Source organism: Vidua chalybeata, chromosome Z (assembly GCF_026979565.1).
Source record: "Vidua chalybeata isolate OUT-0048 chromosome Z, bVidCha1 merged haplotype, whole genome shotgun sequence".
NCBI lineage: Eukaryota > Metazoa > Chordata > Aves > Passeriformes > Viduidae > Vidua > Vidua chalybeata.
Window position 1 is genome coordinate 22,193,067 of NC_071570.1, and position 12,806 is coordinate 22,205,872.

General features: G+C 33.3%; 1 protein-coding gene across 5 annotated transcripts in view; it reads right to left on the minus strand.

Annotated features, from left to right (window-relative positions):
• The window catches only part of KDM4C (lysine demethylase 4C), a 247,789-nt gene that overhangs the window by 28,251 nt on the left and 206,732 nt on the right, over positions 1–12,806 (minus strand). For all 5 annotated transcript variants that reach the window (XM_053932680.1, XM_053932684.1, XM_053932682.1 and 2 more), the window contains one exon: positions 4,822–5,007. In XM_053932680.1, the coding sequence (XP_053788655.1) occupies positions 4,822–5,007 (186 nt within the window). The remainder of the gene's footprint in view (positions 1–4,821; positions 5,008–12,806) is intronic.

Here is a 12,806-nt window from a genome sequence, read left to right on the forward strand (position 1 = left end):
AAACTAAGGGCATACCAAGTACAAATATACTATGCCATTTTTATAGGCAGTACACTATAGGTCTATGTGTCAGAGCTCTGCCTGTCACAGACATTTGTAGAATTTAGCTGAGGTCACCTCAGATAGTAAAACTCAATGAGGTTCCTAAAGCATTTCCAACTGTATCTAGAAATAATGTTCTGAACATATTCATGTATTATTTAACCATTATATGTATAATAAAATAATTTCTTCCTCAATTTAGCTGTCTATAGATAGACTAAGTATAAAAATTAACTACATAAATAGCAATTAACTGATATTATCATAGGAGCACTAAAAGGTCCGTAAGCATGTTTTATCCCATCTTGAAACATATGTAAACATACATGGTTATTTATCTTTCAATTTTTTTATTTTATCTATTCAGCTTTTGGTGGGGGCAGGGGTGGATCACATGTAAATTAGAGACTATTAATTGATTTATTTCTATGAGAGAATAGGAAAAGTATTACACTACATAAACCCAAGGAGATATTGCTCTATTAAAAGGTTTAAATCTTCTGTGAAAGAAGATGTAACTCTTCAGAGAAGATGGAGAGAAAATTACAATATTTTAAGAGACAATGCAGATTCATTTAATGATAAAATTTTAAGAGAAGGAATGCCATTTCTCATTAGGAAAAGTAATAAAACCCAGAAAAACATTCTAGCTCAAGGAATTTTTTTTTTTAGTATATTATCTTCATAGGATTCTTAATTTATTTCTCAGAAAAACATATTCACAAGTATAGTCTGTAACTGATTGCATGTCCCAGAAAACATTTCCTGATAGAAAATCTTAACACTGTATTGACGTTAAGAATGTAATTTTTCATCAGAAAGGATAGCTATTATGTAAGGGAGTCTATAAGATTAAAGAAACAGCTTTAACTGAAAACTGTAGTTTAAAAGCATGATTTTCCTTAATTTTAGCCAAGAATGAACTAAGTGGCAGAAATATAGAAAACAACTAGATATAAAGTAAGATAATCTCCCCTTCTGTGTGCAAACTTCAAAATATAAAAGGGAAAATTACTTTCTCCTTCATTTTCTATATGGCTGGAAACAAAAAACCTTGAATACATAAATTACGTGAATATGAATTCATAATAACCTCATGAAGTAGGCATCTGATGTACATCTAAATATCTAGAAACTTTCTAAGGCTACAGTTTTTGATGGGGGACCCTAAAAGATCTGAGAGTTATTCCATACCGGAACTTAAATCTCACGTCATCATTTACTTCTTGGAATTCCAATTTCAGCATAGAAATTATGCATGACATTTCAAAAATAATCAAGCTCATTATTTTTGAATAACATGTCATTCTGAAGGCATGGCTTAGTCTTTCTGAGATGTTCGGGGGCTGGCAGTAGTCAGCAGACAGTGGCAAATAATGACACTCCATCATTAAGGTATTCAACAGAAAAAGGATCTACAGCTTCCATTCGACAGCATTCCTTCATTCCCTGCTTGCTACAGAGGTTAAGAACTGGCTGATAATAGTAGAAGGCAATTTTAAGTAGCCCCAAAACCAGTAACAGCAGGTATTTGCGTCTCCTGTCTTTGCCTCTTCTAAAGATTGTTATTCTTTCAAATGTTACTGAGGCTACTTTTGTTTGCGATTTCCATAGGAAATAGCTGTGAGTACAGGTTTGTCTCCAGCTGGCTTTCTCTGATCTGCAGGGCTTATATGGATCTTTTGGGGTTGGGTTGATTTTTTTTTTTGTGTTAGAACAGTTGCATACAACTCCTTTTCCTCATTTTCTTGTGTATGAATGAGTTCTTTTAATCAAAACACATCCATCTGCAGCACCTATTCTCAACTGTACTTCTACATGTTCTTGCAGTTTTGATGACAAAAATGTGTGAGGGATATGTTTCATGCTCAGAGACAAGCACAGTCAAGGAGAAAAAAGGAAAAAAAATTCACACCACAACCTGTAAGTAGCAAATCACAAAGCCTTCCTTGCATATTGACAGTCCAATTTACATAAAAAATAACATAAGCAATGACAGCAATAACCTGAAACACTCCATACAGAAAAATTGTTCTGGTAGCAATTTTTTGTGTTATTTCTAAAGCTCTACCTTCAGCAAATATAAGAGGTAGGCTTAGTTTTGAGTCCATGAACATGGAAACATATTTTTGAAAAATCATTTCAAATATCAACATTTAAAAAACCCAGTTCTTAGATTTTTGTATTTACTTAATTTGGCAGCATCAGATTAATTCACGGATTATTGCTTTCCCTTTTGATTTTCTCTTTGATGGTTTTTCTTCAGATGACCCCACTAGTGTTTTCAACGTCTGACAACAAAAAGGCACTCTAAAATACTGAAGACAATACAGAACCTGACTCTCAGTGAAAAAGGCTTATGAATGTATGTTGAAAAATTTTGCTTGAATTCACAGGCATGAATTTGCTGGATGCATAGTCTACTTCCTCACTACAATAAACCCTTGCGTGGGATGAAGAGATATGGTAATAATAGTAATAATACACATTTATCTGTTTAGGTAGGCCTTTTTTGTTGAACACCCTCATTGATTTACTTATTAAAATATCACTATAGATATATGTCACAATTTTTCCTAGTGCCCAGAAGTCATTCTTTGATTGTTGAGTTTTTGGGGTTTGATTTTTTTTTTAAACTTGAAGAAAGCAGCAAACACCAAGTCAGTAAAAAGATAGTCAAAGATAGCATTTAGATACAATATTTACAGTCTATATTAATTAAAAATCAGGAAAAAATTAATTTTTTCTTGAAATTAGAAGAAATATTAGTGTCCTTGCTTTATGAATAATGTTTTCTGCTAAATACCAGAAGAAATTTTTTCATATTGACAAGATAATCTGACTCCTATAAAACATTAACTAAGTGAGTATAATATTTCAGTCTGCATGATTTCCTGTTCTACTTCTAAGCATGGAAACTGAAACAACAGGCAAAAAAGAAAAGTTGATTAGAAGTAGGATACATTGTTATGCGTAATGGTGAAGAGCAATGTTATTTCTGCATGAAGTAACAGCTAAGAAAAGCATAACAAGAAAACCAATGGTGAGAAAACTTCCGAAGGCTTAAAGATGTGATTAGATTAATTATCCAAAAGACAGAGTATAAACTCAAGCATTTAAAAACATATGGCAATCTCCTTTGTCTCAGGAGTAAGATCAGAATTTTACAGAAAAAATTATTTAACAAAATATCTGCTCTTTCCAAATTTTGGCCCAATTAAAAACACAAAAGCATAACTTTAATTTCTCTTCTGCAAACCTGACTTTTAGCTGAGCGGGGGTGGGGGGGAGGGGGAAGGTAATAATAGTGAATATTTTAAAAAAAGTTAGTGCTGAGTTTCAGGAAAGGATGTAATAGTCTCATTTCAAGACAGTTTCTATGTTCTTCACACATCTTCTTACATAATAGCCACACAAAATCCTGTTTTTTTCAATAGTTGATGGGGTTTCTTTTCTTCTACACTACCTAATATAGGTCAAGAAAATCACTAAGAAAGCATGGAATATATGGGAGTAGTGCAAATCCCCCTACCTATAAAGACTTGCCTCAAAAATATACTAGAGAACATTACGGAAATGTTTGCCCATTTTTACTGGCCAGGAATTTAATCCAGTAATTTTCAACCAATGTTATTGTTTTCGAAAAAATCCCAAGGACAGTATTTTAAGTTGCCTGTGCAGACAGAAATTTATGTTTGTTTGTTTTCCACACCAAATTCATTTTCTTGGGAAATGTTTGCAAGAAATTAAAACCACATGAAGTGTGCTGGTTTAACATGTTCATTCATTTAGGAAAACAAAAATATTATAAAAAATAACAAGCCTATGGAAATTTTAAACAGGGATAAACAATATGTCTCCCTTCTAAAAAATCACCCGCAGCTTGAACACTCAGGACTGATTACTCTAGTTAGGAGGCATTATAATTTAGTACACTTTAGTACAAGACTACTCTTAGTAGTCTTGTTAAGTCTTGTCATGAAGACCAAGGATTCACTGACAAGGTCTTAAAAGATCAACATCTATGATACACACATTACCTGGGTTTATGACTTTAATTTCTAATGCATAAAGGAGAAAAAAATGCAACCTGACTGACTTACCAAGCTCTTTCCTTAATAAGACTATGTTAAATCCTTCCGGTTTGGAAGGAAGGAAAATACAGCTTTAAAAGCCCAAGATGAATAGAAGAAGTTCTCTCTTAGCTGAGATAGTAAGCATTTATTCAAGTAAAAGACATTAAAATAATTCTTGATTGTGTCTCATCTAAAATTAAAGGCTCTTCCTCAGCACAGAATAGAAATAAAAAGGCAGTTGTAACATGAATTTTCATGGTATGCCAGTGTTGCTTTGCCAGATGACAGAATAATTATAATTGAGTATTTTCAAGAGACTCTTTGGCTGCAGAACAAAGATTTTACATATACACCACATCCATTATCTCACAGGATCTGTGAGTATTTGCAAGACATTGTGATCTTGGTATTTGTAATACACTTCAGGTTAACAAAACAGAGAACTCAGAGATTTGTTCTGGCAGTCAAAACAATATACTCAATAAGGACTTTAAATTAAAAAACGTGTTAAGCATATCAGGTATCACTTCTCCCAGGTAACAGCATAAGGAAAAACCTTCAAACTGTAAAAGATTGGTATGCATGAAAATATCGTAGACAGAATTATGAAAATACATAGTGTGGACCCTCTTCTCCACCTTCTCTGGAAACGTATTTTAATTCTGCGATTCCATTCTTTAACAAATAAGAAAACATTCCTTACCACATTTTGGTTGATCTTGTGCCTGAAACATGTGATGTAGACAACATATGGCCAGTCATCAGGTTCCATCAGCACTCCTGCAGCATGGGCACAGGTAACATGGAAAGATGCTGGGCAGCGTCCATATGAACACTGAATGCAGGCACCAGAGATTTTCTTAACTCTCTGCCTGCAGAAAATACATTTCTGTAGGAGCAAAATAAACAGAATATTTTCTGTACTTCAATGATTCCTGCACATAACTCAAAGACCAAAAGGTATTACTGATCCAATAATTACATTTTTTTATCTTGCAATTATGCACAGTGAAAGGAACAGCAGTTATTAATTACAAGTCAACTTAGTAATATAATTAATACATAGCATTTTTGCCTTTTTATATAAATGTGTTCCAATGCTATAGCAAGCAATTAGATAGATAGACAGATATTTTAAAGTTTAATTTTAAATTCCATACTCGGAAAATTAACCTACTCCTAAAATTGGTAAATCAAAAACCCTCTACATGATTTGACCAAAAACAACAGCAAGACTCAAAAATAAAGAGAATAGGTCCGACTGAAATGTCGAGCTAAACAGGACTTCCATATATCATTTGACTTAGCTCCCTACTATGAATCTGGACTAAATATATATGTCTTTGTAAAATGGCTAATCTAACACATTCAGGAAACAATTTCTACAACATTCTCAGATAGCCTGGTACAGTGGGTAAATCTCCTCTAAGTTAGAGACATTTTCTTTATCTCAAGCCTTTGCATAATTGTACAGCTGAAGGCTGTTCCTAAGACCATTTTTATTTTTTAGCCTGGTTTTCATTGGTTGAGTATTTAACATAATGTCAATACAGTAGGCTATATGTCCTCATGGCATATATTCAAACATCATGTCAACAGCCTTACTGGTATCAAGACACACTGTTTGGGTTTTTTTTCCCTTTTGCCAAAATGAAGACCACAAGAAAATAATGTCACTATTTCTTAAGTGGCACAAGAAATGAGCCAATAGGAAAAGAAGACAAAGGGATATAGACTACATTAACTACGTCTGGGGAGTAAGTTCTAATATACTAAAAAAGACAGTACTAGAACGAACTGTACTCTGCCACCATAAGACATTATTAACAAGCATGCTAGATAGAATAATTATTTCAGTAACTTCTACGGACAACTGTTTTATATCACGTATGAGACTTATCCTTTGATAGCTCTCATCACAGCTAACAAAAATACAAATGTTATTGACGATCATGAAATTATCTCAGCTACTATAAACAGATTTTATGCAATGACACAAAACAACAAATTCAATAAAACATACTCTTGAAATATTGCTTACTTCCACTTCTTCTAAATTTGCTGCCCACCAAATTGTTAAACACACTATGTTTACTTATGTTGAGAACATAAGTAAAAATAATTTTGGTATGTTTTTGCTGCATGATTAATAATACAAAGCATTTACTGTTAACTCACATCTAATTCTTATTCAGAGGTGACCAAAGAACTTTATTCTCCATTGTTCCTTGATTTTCTTATTCTGCATAAAACCAGAAGAAATTTTATTGTATAAATCAGTACTTAAATAGTTTCAATGGCTTCTGGCATGTGGTTTGTGAAAGAAATAATACTTTTGGTAAGGGCTAGCCTTGTCAAGCTCACTGGTCCTAGTTCCTGTATCACCCTGAATGTGAAATACTCTTCAAGTTCTGCCCTCATGTTCACCCTTTGAAAGTGAACTGCCTGCATGGCTTTGCACAAGCAGAAATTAAAAGTAATGCCTAGCATCTGAACATAGGGAAAAAAATTAGCTATTATTCACTCAAAGGACCTGAATTCAGCTCTACTGTAGCACCATCAGGTTTAAAGACTAGTAAGAGGTAAAGACAATTTGCCATTAAAAGAAATGTTTAGAAACTTTGCTCATGGGTTGACATCTTGTTGCATGTTTGTATTCATGTGCATGAGGTCATTTTCATGTAAGTGCAGTAACTGTTTTCCAAGGGAGCTTAGAGATTTCTTTTATATATACGTATTCAGAACCTACTAAGTGGAACATCCAGATAGAAAATACAATTGATATCTAGTATGTGTAATACCTAGATACTGAGTTCATATAAATAACAGAGCTCCTCTTGAATGTTTTTTCATACAGATATACACAAAGTCAGGAATCAGATTAATGGAAGAAGACCAAAGCACTTATGAATATTACAAAAACCCAAAACAAAGAAAAAACAACCAACCACAACCCCAAACAACCACAAAACCAAACAAAATACCCCAAAGCCAAAAAAAAATCCCACATGTGTTCTGAAGTAAACACCCCAAAAATGCAGTTCAAACAAAATGTAAAGAATGAGGAAAAGGAATAAAGTAAAGTACAGCTTAACTAACATTAACCGAAGAAATTGTAACATCACAGCAGGAAATGCTGGTCCCCCTTAAATTATTGGTTGCACATGCACAAGGGAGCAAATATGTAAACGTTACAATGTGGTTGTAAGTTTCTCCTGTATCTTAATAAAGTATTATAAAACCTTGGGAGATGCAAAAATCTGAAACTGTACTATGTGAGTAAAGCTTCAGAAAAATGATGAACTTACAGCTCTATATACATACAATTGCTCTTCTAAATTAATATTTTAAGGTTTATTACCTTCCAGAAGTAGAAAAGCTGTGAAAATTAAAAGCTGTATTACACAAGACAGCAAGAAATGCTGAAAGGGAAACTGGAAATGTAATCAGGAAAACTGAAAATGCAACATATTAAATGGCATAGCCATAGCCAATCCTTAGAAATTAGAGTAAAACTTCATCCCTCCCTGTAAGAGAACTTAATGAGAACATGTCTGACAAACTGGTATAGTATGAGAAAACATTTCTCAATGCTTTTCAGAGTTTCAACTTGAAAGTACTGAAAACAATTATTAAAATACAAAATAATTATTAAAATAATTATTAAAAACCAAGCTGTCCAATTACTATTGACTGTATTCTTATTTCAGTCATGTTGGTGCAAAATTTGTGTAATTTGGATGAAGGGTAAAGTTGCTTTAAATTTACTTTTATATAAAAGGAACACTGCTTGGTCATAAGTGTTTCTGTGAATGCAGACCTAAGTTTGAGTGATGAAAGTGAAAAAATTCACATTTTAACCATGTAATAAATCTACCTCACTGGCAAATAAAAGGAGGGCAATTGCTACCTCAGTTAACTCCAAACCCACATTAATCTTTTGTGCTACAATCATACACTCTTTCAGGTATCAAAAGGATTAAATCCATGTGGAAAAATGCAGGAAAATCAAAAAGACCTCCTATTTCTCTCTGTGCTTAAGGAATACCAGAAAAACTATGAAAACCATTCTTCTTTCAAGAATGCAGGAAAATAATCAAGATTTGCAAATAAAGATATATGTTTCTTGTTTTATGTAAGATGCTGTGTCCTTTGTACAAACATTACACTGTGCAGATGTATCTCAGCTTTACAATGACTCTCAAACTGAGGCACGAATTTTGAAAAGTACACATAAAATTCCAGTGTTCAAGCAAACTACAGCTTGCATAACTGTATTAAGGCAACATGGTCCCCCATTCAGATGTAAGTGAAAAAGCCCCTTCATATTTGAAACTATACATCAAATACTCAATCCATTTTAATTGATAAATAAAATCAGAACACATAAGCCAAAAGCAGAGCAAGCTATAAAAAATCTGTTTTGCATAGACTTTTGGAACATTAGCTGAACTATATACTAAATTGTGTATTAGCTGTAAGTAGTAAACTGAACTGTGCTATGTCTGGCCTATACCAGCAATTCTTTCCCTCCCTCGCTTATGAAAAATAATGTACTTCTCATACTCTCACTTGGGGTTTTACAACACATGAATTTAAATATTTTTTTAAACTTTTTTCATATATTAATATTATCTATTACAGTATGGTGATACATGAATAAAAAATGGAGTATGATGTAAATGTACAAAAAACAAAGAACTAAAACAACCCCACTGAAACTCACCAAAGAAAAAAGGCATCAGAATCTCAATAGAAGAAAGGGAATTACTGACTGTGAAGACTGAGCTTTCACCCTCCCCCACCTCTTCCCTGAATTCTGACTTTCGTAAGTTTGTAAAATGAAGGAATCATATAGAATGGAACCAATCCCAAACTATTCCTTCAAAACAAAAGGTCTAAACACCTCTCTGTCAGAGCTAACCTTGTATTTAGGTATGTAAGTTTGCTACTTCTGAAACAAACAAACTTGACATACCATGAACACATTTTCTAAAATACAATAATGCTAATTCAATGCCTAAATGACAGTTTTTCAGTAGCTTGAAACTACAGCTGTTCCTACCAGCTAAAGCAAATCTAGACAGCTAGGAAAAATGTCATTTTGATTTAATGATTGCTAGATATTAGTGCAAAGCAGAGACCGAGGGGAAAGTAGTTGAGGATCAATCTTAATCAGAGATCCAGATGTAAAATGAATTGGAGAATAAATAAAATTGTTTATATAACTGGAGATTTAAGAATATAGGACAGAAGAATGCACTGCAATCTTCTAGATTGTGAAATGACCTCTTTTTGCTCCGCAAAGAAAAATATTCTGCTTCAAATGAATTTCATCATCACGGAATAGCTCTTTAATGTTAACAGTCTGCAAATCTATAAACAGAATGGATTTTAAAGAATGAATTTGAGGAAACCGGATGTCAGCATTTTGCAACCACCAGCTTACTGGTAACTTTTATAATAATTTTTATGCATCCTTATTTAAATATTTAGAAATTGCTTCCCTCAAAAGGAGTGGTATTTGCAAATAAAATTCCAGTCCCTAAAAGGATCATGAATTAATCACAGAAGCGGTGTTTTCTGATGGAAGGATTTATGAAAATAAGCACAAGCTGAGGTCACAGCAAAAAGCCAGGGATAAATTTTAGGAAACAACTTTCAGTATTAATTTCTCCCCAAAATTATCTCCATGTCTTGGCAATCAAAATTACTTAAGCGAAGGAGTTCACTATAGTAAAACATTAAATACTACAAAAAGAAGCTATTTCAAGAGAGCCTCAAAAAATTACTAGATTTTCAAATATTACTAAAAAAGATTCCATAAGAGCTCTGTTGCTGCTGCTGCTGCAGGTGGTTAGTAACTACTAGTAAGTAACTGATTTGTATATTCTCACCCTCTTTTATATATTTGCTGTTTTTTTGCCTTCTATGTATCATTTGAAATACTAAGACAGAGGCACCACTGTAAAATTAAGAAAATTGATGAAATATCACCTCTGTTTTTTTTTTCTATAATGTCTGCTTTATCATATCTCCATTTTGTAATGAATCTATTTTGCTTCCAAATTTACATTACAAAATTTACATCCAGACAAGCAAAATTGTTATTATGTAAAACCACACCCTAGATATGAAAAGTCAGCCCTACTGTAAGCAATAGTACTCACAGATACATGTAGATTTTTAATACAGCAAAGATCTTACAGAAAATATTGGCAGAAGGATGTTCACAAGCTTATCAGCTTGTTATCAACTGTTATCAATTATAACCTGAGACTTATAATATAAAATGCACAGTGAAACTAATCTTTTCCTTCTCCATTCCAAAGCCAGAACATGGAATAAAAGTGACAAAGATTACAGTAAGTGTTGTCAGCAAGGTACTGGCACAAAGATTTGTTAACGATGTGTTGCACAGTCAGAAGATGAATATGATGAAGACATTTGACACAGTATCTGCAGATCAGTGAGCACATGTCTGCAGAACTATCTTTTAGAATACAAAGTCAGCACTTAATTTTGGCAGAGAGCATGGTATGTTTCTATGGAAACAAACTCATTACTGCTTTTGCATTTTATGTTTCCCTTTATTCCTGATTAATTTAAACCAAGATGAGTATTTGAGCTATGAAACTGACAGCATCAGAACATGTGAAGAAAGAGTTTGTTAGATGATATATTCTACTTCATTGTTCAGCATGTTCAGGCAATTCTATAAAATTAATGGGATGTTGTTAGAGAATGTTGTTAGGAATGTTGTTAGAGAAAGTACCAAGAGATTATTTTGCATCCCTCTGGTATTTCAAACATAACAACCGGTACCTGAGGGGAAAAGCCCTAGAGCCTGTGGAAAACAATTTGTGATTTCTTACTATTCAGTAAGTCTGCCTATAGTATGGGGCTATGGCAAATTAAAGATGGCAGGCATTATCTAGATGTAGGCAAAATTCTTTTAGCTATAAATTTCAGCAGAAACATAAACATAACACTTATGCATCAGCAGCAATTAGAGACAGTAATCCTATTCTCTAATAACTCTGTGATAATGTAGTTTTGGGTCTACTCTCAATGAATGAACTTATAAATTGTTTAATTTGGAATTAAACATGAAAAGATATTGAAGTCATGCCAGATATACATACTGATTTAAAATACAACTTTAAGAGCTGGTAAAAAACTACCAGGACTTGCCAAAATCACACATAAATACTATATCCATCAATTATTTCAACTAAACTGTTAAGGTAATAATAGCTTTTAATTAACAGGAAAGGGAAGACAAAAATACAGTGCAGAGGTAAGAAAAATCTGATTTCTCCTGAAGCATGGATTGTGTGATTGAAAGTCATTAAATGATAGGTTAAAAAAGAAAAAGGATCAAAGAAAACAAAACACTTGGTGAAGAAGTACTTATTTTGAAAATACATGAAAGGGTTTGTACTTCTGTGATACACTACGCAGTCTCAGTCACTGGTAAAACAAGTGTTGTGAGGCAATAGGTAGGAAATAAAAGGCCTTGTTAGAGCTTCAGCTGTGATCTCATAATGACCATATCTATGACTATGCCATATCTTGAGAAATAAACTGCTGCATATTTATTTTCAGTATTCTTGAAGATTCCAACACCAAGCACTACCATTAAGTTCTTACTTTTTTCAGGCTAGAGCAGTAATATTAGCACTCTACACTGTCAGAGATACTCTGAAAGTACTTGAGATGTCTCTAATCCTACCATAGAGATCTACTGATGAAAATACCATATAAACATATCTCTACTATCTCCTCAGTTTTATTTACAAGTACTAAATAGAAAACATTCAATCACCAACATCTTTTTTAAAAAGAAGAATCCCTATATACATAGGGAATATTCTGCTAGCACATATTCACTGAATACAAGAATAAACCCCTTTCTTCCAGATTCATATACATCAGGTGACACTGAGAATTTAGTCATCCTAACTCTTCTTTTATCTTCTTCATATCCACCTGCTCTCAGAAATAAGTAATATGTCACTGTGAGCCCAAAGTTTATAAGGAGACTCTCAAGATTTTATCTTAATTGTAGTTTTTACATAGTCATGTATTTTTTACACATATTTTTATTAGAGACAAACCAAATCTTTTTTCCAGACAATGTTTCTTCCCCTGTAGGTTTGAAATGTTGCAGATCTTGTGGTTTTTTTCTCACAATTTTCACCTTTTATCCTCCAGACTGTACTATAACAAACACACAGGATTAAAAATATCTTTTTTTTAGAAGCACTGTGCCTGTATTCCGTGCATCTCTCAGGCATCCTGAACTGAACAAGAAATGATTGATGCTAGTATTGGAAGGGCAAAATTTCAAGCAGATTAATATAGGAGGTTGAAAAAATCTCCTTTTCTTTATTCTTCAGGAAGAAAGCCTTTTTATTAAAACTTTCCTTCCGATTTGCATAGACCAGTTTGAACAGATTTGCCATTTATACTAAGGCTAAAATATCTGACAAGCTGTGAAATGCCATTTAGGTTGAAAAGGTGATGAGGCATAATTTCCCTGCCTCACTGCTACAGCCTCCAGGCATCCCCAGTATTATAGTTTAACTGCACTTTTTCCAGCTGATTCCTATAGGCATTACTGGAATTTAAGGCAATAGTCAAGTCCAGGTTTTTTCTGCACTCCAGTCATTCAGTCACACACTT